The sequence below is a fragment of the Arvicola amphibius genome, chromosome 8 (genome assembly GCF_903992535.2).
Source record: "Arvicola amphibius chromosome 8, mArvAmp1.2, whole genome shotgun sequence".
NCBI lineage: Eukaryota > Metazoa > Chordata > Mammalia > Rodentia > Cricetidae > Arvicola > Arvicola amphibius.
The window spans coordinates 15,688,829-15,710,086 of record NC_052054.1 but is presented as its reverse complement, the minus strand read 5'-3'; the positions used below and the strand labels follow the sequence as shown (position 1 = coordinate 15,710,086).

Here is a 21,258-nt window from a genome sequence, read left to right as displayed (position 1 = left end):
TAGGAGAACAGGAGCTGACATGTTGCTGTAGACTTCAAGGTGAAATAGGCCCTTTGCAAAGTCCTTTAATAGAGTTTAAGGTGCTTTTTGACCTTGACATTTTTCTGTCTGAATATATCATAGACAAATTCCTGGACATACAAACAAGAAGACATGGTCAGGGGCTTGGGGAGATGGCTCAATAATAAAGTAGTTGCCTAGTATGCACATGACCTTATAATCCCAGCATAAAACAAAAGGGAAACACACACACACACACACACAGACACACACACACACAATGCTCACCTTGGAATGCCAGAGAAAGGAACTGGGTAATGGCAAGCATGGGTACTGCTATGACTGCCTACCTAGTCATGGGTACTACTATGACTACTCTTAAGTACTACTAAGTGACTACTAAATTCTGTATCTTTGACATGACTTTGAGAATGAAGGAAGGGAATGAAAAGCCTTCACCCTTCACCTTGGGGGGGGAGAAGTGAATGAGATGCTTTCCAGCCCCTGCTGAGGACTTTTCTCCTCCTATCTCAGTTCCTGGTCCTGTCCTGCTCTCTTTGGCTTTCTCTCAGAGTCGTGTTTGGGTATTCACCCCAGTGGGATCATTTCTGAGGCCATGAGTTTTCACGGTGCAGCGAAGGCCATCAGATCACATCCTCCCTGGGTGGTGTGATGCCCAAAGCAGACAGCTGGTCTCTGGAAAGCACTTAGCAGGCTACCTGGCTTGTAATTAGGGCTCAGTGGGTTGGAACAACCAATCTTCTCATTCTCTCTCTTTTTTCCTCCCCTCCCTTGACTTACTGAGTTTCGTGTGTTCTGTGTTTAACACGTTAGGTTTTTTACTTATATGTACTGAAGAAGATTGCTAAGCATTTTTTTGGTTGAGTTCATCTATGTCCGAGCTGGGGGAATATAAATGAAATAATATCTGTTATAAAGGAGGAGACAGCAGATATGTGCCCAGCTGGTAGACTGCTTGCCTCAGCATGCGTAAAGCCTGGGTTCAGTCCCTAGTGCAGCATGCCAGGTGGTGCCTACATGCAATCCTAGTGCTCAGTAGGTGGATGCCGGAAGATTAGAAGTTCAAGGTCAGCCTGGGCTAGAGACTCTGTCTCAAATTAAAGAAATAAAGCACTGCCATCAGTACTACTCACGAGCAGCCGTTCTAGAGTCTACGACTGGAGAATAAAACTGGAAAACAATAACAAACCATCAGCACTTAAATTAACAGCGATTGTCAGCCATGCTCAGCACAGGGCCAAGTCCTCTATCTAAACAGTCTGGGAGGAAGAAGGGACTTGGTCAGGCATGGTGACAATCCCAGCACTCAGGAGGCTGAGTCGGGAAGACTGCTTCAAGCCCAACCTTTACTGTTCTTTTCTTCTTCTTCTTCCTCACTTTGTTATATAGTATAAAATTTGAATTTAGGGAAACTGTTTATTTATAAATTTTAATTGAGACTTTAAAAGTCATTTATAATTTTGACTATTTTCTGACATTAGAGTCTCTTTTAAGAGAAGAAGTGTGTGCTTCTCTTTATTTTTTATGAGTGTTTTGCCTGTGTGTGTGTGTGTGTGTGTGTGTGTGTGTGTGTGTGTGTTGTGTGCTGGTATGCATGTGGTACTGCAGAGGCCAGAAGAGGGCACTGGATTCTCTAGGGCTAGAGTTACAGATAGTTGTAAACCTTCATGTGGGTGCTGGGAATGGAATGGAACCCAGGTCCTTTGGAAGAGCAAAAGCAGCCAGCACTCTAAACTGCTGAGCCACCCTTCCAATTCCAAGCATTTGTTTATCTTGAGAAATGGATTCAAACTCAGGAGTCCCGCCATTGTTGGTCTGTTTTCTCAGTCTGGACAATGAGTGTCTATTATTATTATTATTATTATTATTATTATTATTATTATTACTGTATCTTTCCATGTCTGAGCTACTTAGTAAAGCTTCTCATTTTTGAAAACAGCAACAAACAAACACATCAGCCGTGACAGGTACAGCAGAATCTTGAATGGCAGTTTGAGTTCACGGTGTCTGTGGGACTAGCGAGGCCTGGCAGTGTTCAGCAGAAAAATCTCATGATGAGCCACTCTTGAGACTGTGCCGTCCCAAGTAGACCTCCTGAACCTTCTGCACTTCCTTCTTCACCCTGCCCGAGGTGAACATCTCTGTCCGGCATAGCTTTACCCTCTGAGCTCCCCACCTGTTAGTCACGCAGTAGCCTGTTTGGGGCATCAGATCTGGTGTGGCATCCCTTGTATACAGCTGCCTTTGCTTTATTTAATAACAACCCCGTAGCATGAAATCTGTGAAGATGCTAATATGGATATGGTAGAGAAGCCAAAAGAGAAACTCTGAACAGTTTCCTTGGGGTGAAAACCTGAAGGTTGTGAGGGTGCGTACGGGCCTATGAAGGGTGTGTGTGGACTTACACAATCTCTGGCTTCTGGGACCCACGGGAGTCTTGGAATATACTCCTGCACCAGATATGCTGAATGACATCTAAGAATACATATTACTTATGCTAAAAGATGGGGAATGATGGGCCGGTTAGAGGGTCCTGCATGGAAGGCAGGGGTCTCCACCCACAGCTGGAATGGGGGTTCACCTGATGCCATGCTTGCTGATTTTAAGACAGTTCAGGAATGTGGTCTTGGAAGGGAATGAAACCCGTGTGTGTTTTTAGTAGTTACCACATGGGGGCAGCCTACTCAAGAAAATTCAAGAACAATTATTTTGCCTGACCCCACCCACCTCCTCCTTTTTCCTCCCTCCCTCTCCCAGAGCCAAACGTTGTGCTTGCTTAGCTTGGCAGCCACTAAGTCACAGCCCCTATTTTGCACTTGAAAACCTAGAATTTTGGGTTTGGAAGCATTGGTGGAAGAGGAAAATAAGCCTTGCCCTGCTCTGAACAGCTGTGGTGGGAAGCGAGAATGCCTTCACCGCGGCTGAATGTTTTCACAGCTGTCCAGAGACTTTGGCTGGTTGTATCTGTATTTTTGAAAAACAAAGACAATTTTTTTTCTTAAAAAAAAAAGCACTTTTTCTTATGAAAATAAATCACCTGAACTCTTTTGTGGGATGAAGCTCATCCTGTCTCCAAGAGGAGGAGTCCATAGCCATGGTTTTTCTAGAGAATCTGGAGATGGTGAATATCCCTGTTTTTGCATGTCTAAGAAGCTTCTGTTAATAATTAATAGGCATTTTCTTATAATTCCTTCACGTTACAGCGGCATAATCTTGAATCTGAGATGCTTGATCTTAGCTAAAAGACTGGGAAGCGGCACCATCATGGCTTTGCGGCTTTCACTCTTGTGTGTGTGTGTGTGTGTGTGTAGATGCACAGCCTCAGATGTCATCCTCAGGAGCTGTCTGCCATATGAGATAGGTCTGTCTGTCACTGTCCCAGAGTTCACTAACTAGTCTGAACTGGCAGACCAAAGAGCTCATCTCAGCCTCAGTGGGAGATTAGAAGCCCATATCACCTTGCTAGATTCAAGTACTCAAACGTATGAGCCTATGGGAACCATTCTAATTCAGATCAGCACAGAGATCTTCTACAAAGCTAGGCAGAAGGCAACACTAAGCTCTTGAACCTGAAAAAATTAGAAACCAACTCAACCTGTCTCCAATCTCGGGCATTTTGTTATAGTAACTGCAAATGACCTGATACGGATAGTGATGATACCTAGACTCTCCAGGGAGTGTGAGCATGACAAACTGAGATCTGACTTCATGGAGCCTTAGAGAGACCAGAATGGACCTCTGTTCAGTAGCTTTATTTCTTACGCCCATCGGAGTAGGTCACTGAAAGTTGGGGCGGGGGGAAGCAATTGTTGGGCATCAGAGAGCTCTGCTCCCTTGAGAGTCCCACTGAAGTCATGGTTAAAGTGCAGCTGGGAGATACTACTGGAATAGCCTCCAGCTGGGACAAGTCCCGTGGATCCCCAGCTGCACAGCGAAGACGTGCTCTAGATATTCGAGATGTGTTTGAATTTAATTTACTCCGAGACTCTCAAATTCTCTTCATTTCACGGAGATGCTTAGGAAACCAGTACTTACGGAAAAGAAAGAAAAACATGGGCTTTTCGTATTTGAAGGCTCAAAAGTGTCTGGGATTTTGGAGCAAACCTCCATTATCACAAAGTTTACACTTAGCACACAGTGTGCCTGATAAAAGGGCTTGAAAGTGAACTGGAAATTTCTAAATGTATTGTGTTGTGTGCATGAAAGGCTGGGGCAGCTAGAGCTCCCGGTCTTCCGAGTGGGCTGGGTTGTCAAGTTACATGAGTGCTGATCTTTCCACACTTTTGGACAATATTGGAGACCGACAAAAGTTGCCCGTGAGTCACCTTAGCTGAGTGGCAGGTCACAGTGAGTTGTGCACTGTCCTTTGTGTTGTCCCAGTGATGTCAAGGCTTGTATCCTACTTGTCAGGACTGTCCTTGTGCCCACAGTGAGGAAGCAGGCTCAGAAGAGGCTTTCTGGAGACTATAAGTTAAGAACAGATACTTGGGGCTGGAAGGGTGGCCCAGCAGTTAAGGGTGTGTACTGCTCTTGCAGAGGACTTAGGTTCAGTTCCCCATACCCAGCATTCTCTTCTGGCCTCTGCAGATCTGTGCGCACATATGATGTGCAGAAACTTGTAGTGATTAGCTGTGGGCCGGCTTCCCGCCGCCCTGCTCTCAGCCACCGGCTAGCTTAAAACCCGAAATAACAACACACAAATTGTATTCTTTTAAACACTGCCTGGCCCATTATTTTCAGCCTCTTATTCACATCTTGACTAACCCATATCTAATAATATATGTAACACCATGAGCGGTGTCTTACTGGGAAGTTTCTAGCGTACGTCCATCTTGGGCTGGAGCTTCATCGCATCTGGTTGCAGAGGCAGGGCAATTGTCTGAGCCATCTACCTCACTTCCTTCTTCCTGTTCTGTCTACTCCACCCACCTATATTCTAACCTATTAGGCCAAGCAGTTTTCTTTATTAATTAACCAATGAAATCAACAGATTGATAGAAGACCCGCCTCCATCAGAAACTGATGCAGGTACATGTACATGCTCATCAATAAACACATCTTTTTGGGAAGTACAGAGGTTTCTCTGCCCTACCCTGTCCTGCAGCTGCTTCTAAATAATCCCTCAAAGGCTTAATATTAATTATAAACTGTTTGGCCTATAGCTCAGGCTTATCTAACTAACTCTTGCATTTAAATTAATCCATTTCTATTAATCTTTGTATTGCCGTGTGGTTGTGGCATTACTGGTCTGCTGGCATCTTGCTTCTTTCTTGGGCGGCTGGCTGGGGTCTCCGCCAGACTCCGCCCTTCTCTGTGTATTTTCAGTTTGGCTTTCTCACCTGGCCTTATTCTGCCTGTCTACAGGCCAAAGCAGCTTCTTTATTAACCAATGAGAGGAAGGCATATTCACAGTGTACAGAAGGCTTATCCCACAACAGGGAAGAAAGAAGCTACCACGTTTTCCTCCTCTGTGCTCGCAACGCTTCTTCCAGATTCTTGTGTGAGTCTGATCTCTGAATCCAAAGCACTGGCCAGCTCAGCTGTGGCTCATCACAGTGATCAGGGCCCAAGCCAGTGGGCTTGGGTTGAGTTTACTCTTGTGTCAATCCAACTCTTTACAATTCCTGAGACAACCTTGGGAGATAGATGGACTGAATGCGACTCCTTCACCCTAGACCTTGGACTTGACTGGCCTTCCAGACTCCCTTCTAGGAAACAGCGGTGCGCATCCTATGATGGCATGATTCCTGTCCTGTGTGGAACGGGCACCATATAGATGCAGAGCCAACATCTAGCTTCCCCAGCGTGTGTATTCGTGGGCCCCTGGGGTGCTGGCTGCTCAGCTTTCTTTGACAAAGTGTATTCAGATGTTGGATTCTAATCTTTTCGCTCTTTCTCCTGCCCGGTCACATGACTTGTCAACACCAAAGACAGAGCTGATTGGAGCTTTTTAAAAAAGACTGTGTTGAGAAAGGGATTCATGAGAGCACACTGAAACGGATAAGCACGAGGTCAAGTGGAACCGTGTAAATTGGCAGATTGATTAGCCTCAGACGGTTTGGGATGTAAGCTGAGACACTGAAATGGGGGAGAAGTGGCATATTGATCTGATCAGTTTGTGGGGCAGATGAAATGAAAGCAGTGTCTGTCTCCACCTTCCTCTTTACAGCTGCCCTCATTTTAAATGCCCTCCCTATGTCCTGTAGGCAAATTACTCTGATTTCTGTCTTGATGCATTATGCTGCAAATGTTCCAACTCAGAATGCATTCTCGCAGACATCCTTAGAAATGGTGGTGTAGCGATCCGTGGGCTCCGGAAGGCAGTTTAACGGATCAGAAGTGGAATCGTGTTGCTAGGGTGCCTCGTTCTCTGTGGGAAACCTAGCTGGGGACTGAGATGTTCCTCCAGACTGGGGTTTGGGCTCAGCTCTCAGGCAACCCCTGTCTCTTTGCAGTCACCTGTGGTCAACTGCACCTGTACCCTGAGTCATCAGAGTCCAGGTGTGGAAGTGGGGCGCAGACTGCACAACCGAGTGCCCTCATCAGCCCTGCTGGATTCTGGGGCTGTGTCCTGAAGAAAACAGGCTGAGGATGTCACCTTTAGTCCACTTACACACGATTTGTGTTTCCCTTCTCCGATGGGGTTTCTGAGATGTTTAATGGTAGGTGCAGGTGTACATGATCTGTGATGCAGGTATCATCCATTTGTATAGAGAGCTATGTCCTCGTCTTTTGAATTTGCCTATAAGTTACTAGAAATCAGGTATTAGGCTCACTGTAGGCCTGGATCCTGACCGTCGCTGGTAAGCAGAGCCCAGGCCCAAGTCCAGGTGATGTGACTCCACCTGCCATGTGTCTGGATTCCTCAACTCTCAGGGGAACAGCTAAGGCCCAGAGAGTTCCTCCAGGAGAGCAGATGCGGAAATCTGATCCGGCGATGTGCGGTGCGAGGTTGGAAAGCATAGATGCCAGGAGATGCCAAGCCTCGTTCCCCATCACACCATCCATGTCGCTGAACTCGAGCCTGCTGTGTGCCTGGGACGTGTGGTGTATCCTGAGCCCCACCCTCTGCTCCTCCAGAACCTTTGCCACAATACACACGCTCTGCCTCTCCCTCCCCGCGCTCTCTCACTTTCTCTCGCCCCCTCTTCCTAGTCTCCTTTCCCCTCCCCGTCCTACCTTTTTTCTCAAGAGTTTGAAGAAAAAAATTATTTTTATAATCTTTCAAAGTATATATATTACTGAATTTAAGGCTGTGTTTTTCCCTGACTTTTAGGGTATTTGGTGGTGGTAGTGGTACCTTGTGCGTGTGTTTCTGTGTGTGTGTGTGCGTGTGTGTGTGTGTGCGTGTGTGTGTTAGGAGGGTCTCATTTTGCCCAGGCTGACCCCACACCTGCCCTATAGCAGTGATTCTCAACACGTGGGTCCTGACCCTTTTGTGGGGGCTCAAACATTCCTTTCACAAGGGTTGACTAAGACCATCTGCATATTAGATATTTATATTATGATTCCTAACAGTAGCAAAATTACAGTTACGAAGTAGCAATGATAATAATTTTATGGTTGGGGGTCACCACCACGTGAGGAACTGCATTCAGGGGTCGCAGCATTAGGAAGGTTGAGGAGTACTGCTCTGTGGCCAAGGGTGACTTTGAGCTTCTGATCTTCCTCCCTTTGCCTCCCAAGTGCAGGAATTATATATGTGTGCTCCCACGGCTGATGTTAGCGAATCCTGGCTTCCTGCATGCCCAATAAGCGCAACAGCAACCACACTTCATTCCCGGCCCCATCTAACATGAGTATACGAAGTTCACTTCAAAGGAGATTGTCTTTTCTAGCGTTCTTGGATGCAACTGAATAGCCTAGATACGCACCAGAACGATGAAGTAAGAGGTGAACTTGGGCAAGCTGAGGAAAAGGAAGGCCGTTTATTAGCCTTCAGGGGATGTTGGTAAATATATAAGTTTAATTCTCTGTTGCCCATTCGGCTTGCAGTCATCCTGATTTATGAAATAAGCCTGAAGGTTTTAAAAGCCAATAATGTGTTTTACTGATCACAAGAGAGGGTAGACAACAGAAATACACACGAGTCCTGCAAGGAAAAACATTCTCCCAGAGTGAGGTCACTGGGTGGGCACGGAACGGGGGGAAATACCTTTGTTACGACTCTCATCCTCTTATCTTGCCAAAGCCTGACGCCATCTGAATGAAACCATCTGAGCAGCCTGACATTTTAGAGTCGTTACAGCTCTTTCCGTGTTCCTCGCTTTATTACTGCAGGAAAATGTGGCTGTCGATTCGTCGATACACAGCCTAGCCGTATGGTATTTCCTCAGCTAATTTCAGATGAGATCTGGCTCGTTCCGGGCGGTATGGCCCTAGACTTGGCTACTTTCAGATCAGATGTTGGGCATTCTGAGTTTTAAAATTTTATGAATAGACGGGGATTCTGCTAATGAAAAACTGCACCGCACAGCTCTCCAGCCACAGTGCGCACACGCTCCTTCAGCAGTGGTTGCTATGGTAAAATTACCCGTCAATTCCTAGTTGCCAGGAATGCAATTTTGGTTTCTAGTTCATGTAACCACCAGGAATGGTGTAAACCTCAACCCTGCCCTTTCCCTTCTCCTGCTGGGCCATCCCCTTCCTGCCTAGCTCCTGTGCCAGATCGTATTTCCATCCTTAGTTCCCCTCTCCCTAATTAACACCAGTGCCTCCTAAAGTGACCTTGGGACTCTTACTCAGCCTTCTCGCTCTTCCTTTACACTGTTTGGGGGTGGGCCCCAGCTGGCTCCCTCCTTCCCCGCTGCTGCCTGACCAGTTTCAGTTCCAGCCCCCAGGTCCAGACCCCTTGGATGACTTAGTGTCCTATGGGCTGCCTCCCTCCTGCTGTCCATCCCAATCCCTAGACAAATCTCATACAGCAAAGGTCAGTCTGACCACCGCTGTGATTTTGTTGCATTTTTAGAATTATGTTTATTTGGCAACAATGAAACATTTTAGAATTATACCTTAAGTGGGGCGGTGGGAGTGGGAGGGGCTTGTTTCGGTGTTTTCAAATTCCTGACTTGTTACTCTTTGAGATTCAGGGACAACAAAAGAGTAGCCTAACACATTTCAAAATTACTAACTGCAAGGATCCAAGTTGACAAAAAGGCTCTGGTGACAGGTCTTCAAGCAGCAACGAGTTTCTCGTGTTTCTTGCTGCTCCAATCACGGGAGCAAGGAAACAAAGCCAAAGGAGCTGTCTGTCAACATGGTAATGGACAGCGAAAGCCTGGTACATATAGACTGACTCCGTCCCTAGCTCTAAAGAAAAACAAAGTCACAAAATTTGCAGGAAAATGGATCAATTTAGAATGTATACAATTAATAGAGGTTGCCCAGTTTCAAAAAAAAAAACACTCTCTCGTGCAAATTCCAACTTATATAAGGCACACATGTATATGTATAAGCAAATGTATGTACAACCGTTAGAAGAACAAAAAAGGGTAATATTTAAAAATATAAAATGCATGCTGATCATTCACAAAGTATATATAGTATACTTTGTGGGATCCTGGGCATGCATTACCAAGACGTAACACATTTTCACTGCAGAATACAACGTTAATTGTGCAGTGCGCATGTGCGATTCCGTGGGGGCAGTTACAGCACCGCCGAGACCTGGGTTTTCAGCTGCATTTCTCACTGTGGGAATGAATGCTCCTGCACGCTGTAGTTCTTTAAACATGAAGTTTGCTTTTCCCAATCCCTGTCTGTTGTTAAGAAAACATCAGCAATTTTGGAAATATTGACAACTTTCTAAAATAAAAGTGACACTTTCTGAAAAAACAAATATGGAATTCTTTTCAGGATGATGCTAAGAGCTAGTCCAGGAACCTCCGTGCTACACAGGATGTTTGTGGACACTCCTCTCCTTACCAAGCCATGTGTGGAATGAATAATGGAGGCCTATAGGGTCTGAAAAGCCACCTGATACACCCCTTTTGCTAGAAGCTAAAGATCACACGAGGGGCCAAATGAATGTGGTGGGTCCTCCCCGTGGTATCCCCCTGTTTCAGTGTGTGAGAGACGGTTGCTGGATAACATCAATTGAGTTACTGATGTCCATCCAGACATTAAATACTAGAAGATCTTACATTCCAAGATGTGGGGGGAAATAAGTAGCTACTGAATGCTGTTTTCCTCTTGTATCTCAGAGGTTTGCCTTGTGTCTCCCCATTCTGAAGACCCCACTTCTAACATCTGCGCTCAGGGATGGGGTTTTTACCTTTACACTCCCAGTTACCTTAAAAAGAAAACGTAAGGTGAGGTGAAGGAGGATGTTCATCTTGTCACTTTTCAAGGTATATGTTTGCTGGGGAAAGAGTTACCTGTGACTCTTGTGTTTTTAAACAGATTCTTTTGTTTAGACTTGATATGCTTTTTAAAAAAGATTTATTTATTTCATGTACATTTGGGTTTTGCCTGCGTGATGTCTTTATGAGGACGTCAGATCCCCTGGAACTAGAGTCACAGGCAGTTGTGAGCTGCCGTGTGGGTGCTGGGAATTGAACCTGGGTCCTTTGGAAGAGCAGCCAGTGCTCTTAACTCCTTGAGCCATCTCTCCAGCCCCTAAACTTCATATTCTTAACCAGGCTGATAATATTTCAAAAGATGTGGAAGCAAGTTTCATAACCCTCGAGTGCTAAAAAGCAAATTTCTTCAGATAAAGCTTTCAACTTAAAAAAAAATTACATTTCTATTGGTTGGGAGAGAGGGAATGGCATACATTCCCCAGCATGCTTGTGGAACTTAACAGACAAGTAGTCTGAGTCATTTTGCACCGGGAATTGAACTCAGATCTTCGGGCTTGGCGTCAGGAGCCTTTACTCACTGAGTCATTTGATCAGCCCATCAACTGGGTTTTGTTTTATTTTTGTTTTGTTTTGGGGGAGGGTTGTTTAGCTTAGTTTTGTCTTGTTTTACTTGTTCCAGCTTTAATTCTTCCATTATTTATACTCCTCCACAACACATTGCTGGAGAACTAACGTGTCGCTTCCAGTCTCAATGATGGGACTGTTGCTATAGTTTCCTGTCTTTAAATGTGTTACATTTGCTAGATAGAAAAAGGCAGGCTCTCACATAACCTTCTAGATCGCATCTGCTTTCTCCCTTCCCTCCATGTTTAATGTCCCCCTCCCCATAAGGGTCACTGGAATGGTTTGCATGGTCCCTGAACCCCACTGTACCCCACGTGCTCCACAGCGATGCCCATGTATCTGTGTCTTCCTATTGCTTTAACATTTGCTCCTCTGCCTGGGGAGTGGGTGGTTCCCGCTAAGCTATGCTACTCTCGTCTCCACAGAGAAAGCAATATTTTGTTATGAGGTAAAGTTTCAAGCCAGGCTCTAGCCAGGGCCTTTCCCATGTGGGGAGAGGGAAGCTGAAGCAGCCAGGGAGACAATAATTCTCCTTGAATTTGGAGCTCATTAAAATCTTGCCCCATTCCCCAGCGGGTTTTTCATTGATCTAAGCATCGAGCACATTTTCTTTCCAGAAAGAATTAGCATCTATGCCGTGATGGTGAAGGGAGGAGGGTTTTGCCCTTTGGTGAGGGATTAACTGCCCCCTGATCGCAAATTAGTGCAGCTGCTTTAGCGATGTACGTAGGTATGTAGCTAAGGAACCAGAATAAAATTCTCAAGATTTCTAGGTAACAAAGAGAATGGGTTGTACCAAAGGTACCACATGCAGGAGGCTGAGGGATCTTAGGGGCAGGCACGAAGCTATGGTCCCTAGCTTTCCCAAAATGAACACATTTGTTCATTTTCTTCTAGACGGCCTTTCAAGAAGTGCTTTAATGCATTCTGGTTTCCCTGTCCCCATGCAGGAACATCTAGCAAAATGATGTTTCTTATCTGCTGCTCTGGAGCCAGCTGTAAACATTTGCGTTTCCTTTGAGGACTGCTGTGGTTGAATTTATGACAGTCATTTAAGTATGTAAATGAGAAATGGCTTTTTGAAACAGATGTCTACAATCGTCTTCCCACCAGAACACTTTTCCCTATGCATAACATCAGCCACGAGTTCTAACTTCTTCTCAGATCCGTCCACAGAGGTCATGGACGGCTTGAACTGGCCAGACTACCAGGGTTGTTGGCTCCGCGCGTTTCGAGGCTTCTTAACTGTGTCATGGCCGTGTAGCATGCAGGAAGAGGAATGGCTAGTCAGGCAGTTGTCTCGGCAGAGATATCTTTCTTCTTCTCTTTCTTTTTAAGTCTCTTTCCCTCCTTCCAGTGTGTGTGTGTGTACATAAGAATGTGTATATGCTGGGCTGGAGAGATGACTCAGAAAGACTGGTTGCTCTTCCAGGGGTCCTGAATTCAATTCCCAGAACCCACATGGTAGCTCACAGCCATCTATAATGAGGTCTTGTGCCCTCCTCTGGCACACAGGTGTCCATGCAGGCAGAATACTATATACATAATACACGTAATAAATAAATCTCTTTTTTAAAAGAGTGTATGGTCATGCGAGGGTAAGGCCACAGAAAGTGTGTGGCCACCAGGGACTCACTTTTCACCTTCTTTGAGACAGGATCTCTCTTTGATCTTTTGACAATACATGGCCCAGTCTGGCTGGCTAGCCACATTCTGGGGAATTCTCCTGTCTCCACCTGACTTGTCCGTAGGCTCACTTGGATTGCAGCTATACTCCCAGGTCTGGTCAGATGTGAGTTCTGGGGATTTGATCTTGGATTCTCATGCTTGCACTGTAAGCTCTTTACATACTGAGCTAACTTCCCAGTCTTCTGTTTCATTCCCGACATGAGTAATGTATAGAGAAGTGGGATATATAGAAATTATCATTATAGAAATGATAATACTTGTGTAACATTTACACCAAAGCAGCAACCGTGGAGATGTTTTTATAGCCCCATTCTCTTTGTAAGATTGTTAGTCTCATGTCCTACTTGTACTGAGATATGCTTATTGGTTCAGGGTCTTAGTCTAGGCCCACAATTTGGTATGAAACTTGGGGTCTTTTATTAAAAGTGTCTGCTACTTTGGAGTCACGTGACATCAGAAGTTGTCTAGATCTAATACTCTAGGTTAATGTGTGCGGTTTTCTCTCCTTCTTTTAGCTTCAAGAGGCAGATGTTGTGGTCTTAGGCTCGCCTAAGCCAGAAGAGATCCCTGCCGAGTGGATCCCATCAGAAGCCACTGTCCTCAATTGCTTCCATGACATCTCGTCAGGTAAATCGCTTCACCTTGGTGGGGCAGGGGGCAATGATGTTGGGGGAAATAGTCACCTTGCTTCTTCTGGAGAGAACGTGTGTCTTAGTTTAGGGTCTTATTCCTGTGAAGAGGTACCATGAGCATGGCCACTCTTACAAAGAAACAGTTAATTGATGATGCTCACTTACGGTTTCAGAGGCTCAGTCCATTGTGATCATGAGAGGGAGCACAGCAGTTTGCAGACAGACAGGCTGCAGCCGAGAGCTTTACATCTTGCAGACAACAGGAAGTCAACAGTCACACTGAGGGAAGCTTGAGCAAAAGGGATCTCAAATCCCGCCCCCACAGTGACACACTTCCTCCAACAAGGCCACACCTTCTAACAGTGACACTCCCTTTGGGGGGTCATTTTCTTTCAAACCACCGCAATGTGTTCTTGAGAGGATGGCTGCTGTCAGTGTGAATGTGCAGAACAGGCAACCAAACTCTCGATGTGCACACCTTTGGGCTTTTCTGATACCAGCTTCACGTTGTGAGCAGAGAGACCAAGGTATCAGCGGAAGTACTACCCTTTCCCCTTACCACCACCAGAACACCTCTGCTGGCCTCTGGTGTCTGACAGATGTGACTGACACCTGTGACCTCAGGGTACAATCTGGGTATGTGTGAGGTAGACTAGAAATGGCGGAATCTTTCCTTGCCAAAGATTCTTGGCAGCCTCTCTGTGAAAAGCAGAGGGAAAGCGGAGCTGCTGGGAGGGTCAGCATGGAGATCAGCCGTGTGTCTCCAGAGACCCCCTCCCAGTGACCCCGGAAATATTCTGGCTGTGAAAGCACACAGAGCAATGGAGCAAGTAGAGGTGCGGTCGTGTGTGCGAGCAGGAGCTGCCTGGCTTGTTCTAAATTACACGCCTGTGGCCCGCAGGTGCGTGGAGTGGGTAAGGGTGCTTGCCACCAAGCCTGATGACCTGAATGCCATCCCCAGACCCCACTTGTGGAGGGAAGAACCAGCGCTCTCAAGTTGACCTCTGACCTCCACATACACCAACCATAGCTGTTATATGCACACACACACACACACACACACACACACACACACACAAATATATTTTTAAAACAAATAAAATCCATACTGTGTGGACGCTGGGGAATGTAGCTCGGTGGTAGAGGGCTTGCCTCCCATGTGTGAAACTATCAGGCCATCCCTTATGCTTCAAAACACATGAAATACACGTTATATTTTCTATGGACATGAATACAACTTTTACTGTTCCCTAACACAGCAATCTCTAACCCGTAAGTGATGGCTGTGGTAGACTGGGATCAGAATCCTAGTTCGTTGAGGAAGCTTAGTTGCAATGTCTCTATTTCTGCTTTTTCATGATTTTATATTCTTTGCAAGAATACTTACCTGCTGGTTTTTGTTAACATTTTTACTGAGAACAGCTTTGGTGCAATTCTAGCTAGAGACAGAATCTACTTCAGTATTCTTTTGGGCAGTCTTTCTCTGCTGTTATGTAAAAAATGCTATATTTTCTATAAGGAAAACTTTATTTTTAATGTTTCTTTTAGAGCTCTTGGTTTTGATAAAACTATTTTTAAAGATATTACATCTTTAATCCCAGCACTCAGGAGGCAGAGGCAGGAGGATCTCTGTGAAATCTAGGCAAACCTGGTCCATATACCAAGCTCCAGGCCACACCAAGAGCTACACAGTGAGACTCTGTCTCAAACCAAACAACCAACCAATAATAACAATAATTAATTAAGTTGGTGTAGGACATGTACATATCTGGAATTTCAAAAGAATAAATAAAAAGAATTTATGTTTAAATAACTTTAAGTTTCAGTATTTTGAGAGCATAAAAGACTAGAAGCCTTCTATATTGATTTAATTCTTCTATAAGTGGAATAATTTCAGCTAGTTTATTCTAAATCTCACTGGTCCCTTTATAATACTTTTCTTGTTGGTTTTGGAATTTCACATTAACAAGATGGTGCCTGGCCCCATAGTAGAGGCTGGGTGTTGATGGGGGCAGGGAAGCACTGCACGAGAGCTATCCTATGGCTACCTTAGAGATCCCTCCTGGTGTTTGTCCTGCTCACACTCGGGGCTGACGGGACAGCATGCTGATAATATGCAGGCCATTTCCAGGGCTGCTCGTGGTTTTAGCACATTGTCAATGGTCAAGAGTTCTCGTTGTAGTGGCTTGGATGACTGACTGTGAGGGCTGAACCAATTGTGCCACTTGAAACAAGTGAGTGGATAGTTTCAGAATCACTGTTAAAGAGAGAAGTGCTTTCGTTTAAACGATGAGGATCTTAAAGATATTCATTCTCATCGTGATCCTGACGGGATCTGGGAGGTTATGGTACGGAAACTGTGTAGCGGCAGGCGTGTTATTGATACCTAATCCTAGGAGAGTGTCCCGATGGCTGAAGTTGTGCTCAGAGACCTCTCATGCCGCTGTCACATGAACTGAATACGTGGAATTTAGACGTAGAAAGTCTACATCCTGTGTTCTGGCTTTAAGGTCAACTGCTTTATTTATTTTACTACTTAAAACATATTTTTTAAAAGAAGAAACGCTGTGGTCTTGGAGCACCTTGATTGCTGAAGAACAGAATTTACCCTCCGTACAGCCATTTTGTATGCCATGTTGTAAGATATAGGGACATATGTATTGAATGGGACAGAGAAGCTGGTCTTTAGTCTTGGGTCCAGAAAACAGGACCAAACAGCAGCATCTTTGTATTTTACTCAAATTTGTAGCGTTCTCTCACGCCGAAAAAGTGGTGTCTAGTACGGAGTGAGAGAAAGTCCTGAGCTGTCTCCCAGGACTCAGGGTGATAAACCAGGTCATCCAGAGGACCTGGGGTTTTTCCTTTTGTGGGGCCTGCAGGGAGACAGTTTGTTGGAGTCGAAAGGGTGTGAATGAATCTGGGATTATGTCATTCAAGGAGAAGATAGCTATTTCACTGGTGTGAGATTTGGTTGTTTAACTGAGGCTCACTATGAACTCTCAATCCTCCTGCCTCAGCGTCTTGGGGCTGAGGTTACAAGGATGTACCACCACACCAGACTTCGTTGTTTGGATTTTTAAAGAATTATTTTTATTTATTTCTCTTTTGGTTGTGTGTATGACAGAGATTGCAGGTGCTTCCAGAAGTGTGAGAATGTCTCTGCCCCTGCAGCTAGAGTTTCAGGTGGTTGTGAACCATCCAGTGCAGGTATTGGGCACCATCAACCTCCAGTCCTCCGCCAGAGCAGTACAGGCTCTTAACCTCTGAGCTATCTCCCTAGCTCCACCTGCCCACTGCCCACCCTGATTTTTGTTTTTAAACTCTTATTTACACTGCCCTTTGGGCCATGTGGCTTTGAGGAAATCCCTTCAGCTTGCCAATAGTCAGTTTCCTTGGATAAAATAGGAATGGGAAACTCAGCTGGGAAGAGTAAATGGCACGAATTCTCGGGGGCTGTGTCTTTTTCGGACTAGCTACCCGTGAGCATTGGTTCACGTTCTCCCTTCGCCATCTTCCCAGCACACAGGACTGACTTCACAGCAGCAGGTGTATGAGTTTTCTTGGAAGTTATGCCCAGGGAAGGGGATTCTGAAAGAGTATGACAGTAGCATCAGAGAAATTGGGCAGACCTTGAATTCATCAACCTTTGTGTTTGGAATAAGATGAGATGTTTCCTTCTGACTCGAACTTTGCTTTATGTTTGTATTACCCGACTCCACCCCCACCCCCCCACTACATCTATCCCTGAAATATATGCTTTATTCTGAGATGCATGTCTGTATTACCCAGCTCCCTCACCCCCACCCCCGCAACACACACCTACCCCCTGAGACATACCGCCAATTTTCTAATTGAATTTTTAATTCATTCTCACTACATTCAGTTAGTCACCTTTTAAAAGATTTAAGCCAAGGCTGGGGATGGAGTTCTTGCCTGGCACACACACAGGGCCCTGGATTCATTCACCACCCTGGCATAAAATGTGATGTAGCTACGTGTACCTAAAATCCCTGGGTAGGTGGAGGCAGAGGGTCAGAAGTTCAAGGTCAGCCTTGGATATGTGAGCGCCTCTCAAAAGAAGAAAACATAAAGCCATTTAGCTTATGTGCGTAGTGTCTTAATTCCTCCTTAATTTGGCCTTAGAGGTTGCGAGGTTATATAAGGTAGCTCTAATGTTTACATTATTTTCATTTCTTTATAATTCAAATCTTCTTTCTTTTAAAGGAACAGAAATTGTACACTGTAATTTGATAGTGGGATTCAGATGTTTGAAATGATGGCAGCAGCTCTCGCCCAGGGCCCTGTTGTAAATCTTTCTAGAGGATTCCCTCTGGCTCTCCTCACCGTGTCACCATCTCACCTTACAAATTTAGCTCCTGGAACTAGAAAAAACAAAATGGCTGTTTGTTTAAGTTTATCTGTATTAATTTCCGGTTTTTAGCTCTCCTGGCTTTGGAATAACTTGTCATACTAGAAAGGAAAACCATGAAAGAGTTGTCTGTAGATTCGTAGGATTATAACAGAAAGGTGGTCCACCAGCTGCCTCTGCATCAAAGCCAGGTCCTGAGAGGGTGGAGCAGTGCGGGAGGAAGGCTGTCTTAGCGGTCTGTCCCTCCTCCCAGGGTAGTCCAAGAAGGAGCTGTTCCGACCTCCACAGGTAGCAGCATAACAAAGAAGCCTTGACTTCTATCTGCACAAATTTTGATCGGCACCATCTTATAACATTGTAAATGGAATGCCATCTTTTAAAGTGACGTGTCCCCGAAGAGCCATGGGTTAAATGTTGGTGGGAAGTGAGAAGTTCCTCCCATGTTTTAGGACAGGACCCAGGCTGTGGACACCGAGACAGGGGACAGCCTCCAGGTGGGATTCTTCCTTCACTCCTCAGGGTGCCGAAGCAGTGGTTTCCTTTCCCAAGTCTCATCCGCGTTAAAGAGTACTGACAATGTATTCCTGCTGCCCTGAGTCCTCCCATCGTAATGGCTTCAAATTCTCTGCAATCAATTCTTTCTCGATATTTATCCCTACCCCAGAAAAAATAGAAAATTTATAAAAGCAGATCTGCCCAGTAAATAAGTATACAGAATCAAATAAAAGCATCTTTTGACCCCATCACGTTTTTCCAGTTAAAAGAATCATAGTTTTATTTGAATCTAATAAAAGGAAAAGCCAATGATACCCAAGCATTGCTGAAATTTAGACACCCACTTCCAGAGAACTACTGAGTTCTGTAAGACCCTTGTAAAGTGTGTGTGTGTGTGTGTGTGTATGTGTGTCAGCTTGTAAAGAACTTTATAAGACTCTTGTAAAGTGTGTGTGTGAGTGTGTGTGTGTGTCTGTTAGCTAGTGAAAAGCCTCTGTTATGACTCAGTAATAACTCACTTGTCTAGAATGTGTGAATTAGATGGCAAGGGATCTATGTTCTCTGTGCCTACAAGGCTAAAGTCAGCCCTGTGAGTGAACGTGCCCAGCTTTTGTGGGCAGATCTGGTGCCCTGACACCTACAGCATTAGCTGCATCTTTTGGTATTTGTTGAGTATAATTAATTGAATGTAAATTAGGGGTAAGACCAGTCCCTGCAGAAGGGAAGGTTGACTGGTCACAGACTTCTGTTAGCATTGGGTTATAACTCCCTCCACCCAGGCTTTTCATTCGATTCGTTCTTGCTGCTTTCTTCCAAAAACTCCTCACGATTTCTGGTCCAATCATGGGGTTGTATTCCCCTCTAGGTTTATTTCCTTCAGTCAGCTGTCCTGAGAGCTGAGAGGAAGGAAGGAAGGAAGGAAGGAAGGAAGGAAGGAAGGAAGGAAGGAAGGAAGGAAGGAAGGAAGGTGTTCTGTTTTGCTTATACCTGCTCTTCACATTGTTCATCGCGCCTTCAAGCCATCAGTGAGCTCATTTAGACCTACCAGGCAGCCTACATGCAGCGTTTCAAAACTGCAGCCTAGTCTCTTCCTGAGCCCTGCGTTGTGCACACGCCTAAAGTGATAAAAATTCTTTACTGTGCGACTGTGTCCCTTATGTTCTGGGAACATGCATTTGCAAATTGATACCAGCCCCTGGAATGTAGCTGTCTTCATTCTCCGTTGCTTAAAGACAGGAGGATGGACAGTACGTTTTTCTTTTCCATGGTTGTTGGACAGGATCTTAAGAGCAGGTCTCTAGTGATTAAAACAAAGCAAAACAAATCTCTCCCATCTTTTGACTCTTGTCCTCTGCCTAGATGTGATTTATAGAGCCAAAGCATTGCTAATCTTTAAGCTATACATGGGGGAGAGAGTTTTCCCAACACCCTTACTGCATTTGACAATAAAACATCATGGAACACGTACTCTTTAAGTGTTTTGTGCAATTTCTTGCAAACGACTGTCAGCAGAATGGATAATTTAAGAGTCGAGCGGTCCAGAAACAGAGGAAAATTGTTTAATTCGAAAGCATCGCTATTAGAAGCATTTTCCCCCTCTAAGAGAGGGCACAGCACAAAGCATTTTACATGTGTGTTTTCTCTTAATAAATTTTATAATTGCTAACTAACAGAGGGGAAAGTGGAATTCTCATTAATGATCCCCAAATTTCAAAACCAGGGATGTCTGTCAACTTTCTGCTACTGTGAAAAATTTTTGAGCAAAAAAAAAAAAAGCCAACTGATAAGGAAGAAAGTCTGTTTGGTTTCATGGTTTCCAAGAGTTCATTCCACAATTCCCAAGCCTTGTTGCTCGAGGTCTGTGGCAGAAAGGTGCCTATGGCAGGAGTGGTGGCCAGGAAGCAGACCGGAAGTGGAAGGGTCTGGAGTCCCAGGAGCACGACCCCAGTCGCCTAGCTTCCTCCCTTCTTAAAATGCCAGCGCATACAGTAGAGCCACAGGCCGATGAACCAGCCCTTTCCATGTAGGCATTTGGGGACACCCCAGACCCAAAACAGCACTAGATAATCCCTAAAGTTAATATCCTAAAACATAATAGCTTTTGATGAAAATTGGCTCATATTTGTTTTCTTTTCTTTTTTCTTTTTTTTTGTGGGGGGAGAAGGGTTGGGGAGTTTGGGGACATGGTTTCTCTGTGTAACAGTCTTAGCTGTCCCGGAACTAGCTCTGTAGACCAAGATGACTTTGAACTCTGGAGGCAGAGGCAGGTGGATGTCTGTGAATTCAAAGTCAGAATGGTCTACAGAGTTTTAGGTGTGTATCTGTGTGTGTGTGTGTCCCCACATGTACACAGGTATGTGTGTGCATGTGTATAGCACATATATACAAGTGCTTCTTGGAAGCAAGAGGACTTGTCAGATCCCCTGAAGCAAATGCCTAATATGGATGCTGGGAATTGAACTCAGGTCCTCTGGAAAAGCAGTAAGTGTTCTTAACCACTACGCCATCTCTCTAGCCCTGGAAATTGGGTCATATTTCTATGATAGAAATTTTCTTTTGATAATTACAAAAACAATCTTTGAGTCTGGGAAGGTGACTCATTGGATGAAATGCTTGCCACAAAAGCATCAGGACCAGAGTTCAGCTCTCTACCAGCTCCGGAAAGCCAGGTAGGCACAGCAGCGTAGCTCTGGAGGCAGAGATGGGATCCCTGCCGCAAGCTAGACCAGCAGAATCAGTGAGCTCCAGATTCAGCAGAACACCCTGTCTCCATAAATAGTGACCAAGGAAGACACTTGGCATCAACCCCTGACCTCTGGTTCATGTGTGCCTGTGCATACACATAAACACAGTCACATGTGAGCACATATACAAACACACTGAAAGAAACGCCACAATTATGCTGGATATAGTGACACATGCCTTTAATCTCAGAACCTGGGAGATAAAGGCAGGCAGATTTCTGTGAATTTGAAGCTAGCCTGATGTACATAGTGAGTTCCAGGCCAGTCAGGGCTCCTGGTGAGACCCTGTATCAGAACAAATTTAAAACCCACAGTTAGTACTTTGAAAATATAAATATAATATGTAGGTTATACGTATGTCTTCTGAGTTTGTTACATTATTT

The 21,258-nt window shown here is 45.0% G+C and overlaps 1 protein-coding gene across 1 annotated transcript in view; it reads left to right on the top strand.

Moving 5' to 3' along the window:
* Nucleotides 1–21,258, top strand: part of Mthfd1l (methylenetetrahydrofolate dehydrogenase (NADP+ dependent) 1 like) — a 172,812-nt gene that overhangs the window by 17,092 nt on the left and 134,462 nt on the right. The window contains exon 8 of the mRNA XM_038340425.2: nucleotides 13,151–13,262. Within this exon, the coding sequence (XP_038196353.1) occupies nucleotides 13,151–13,262 (112 nt within the window). The remainder of the gene's footprint in view (nucleotides 1–13,150; nucleotides 13,263–21,258) is intronic.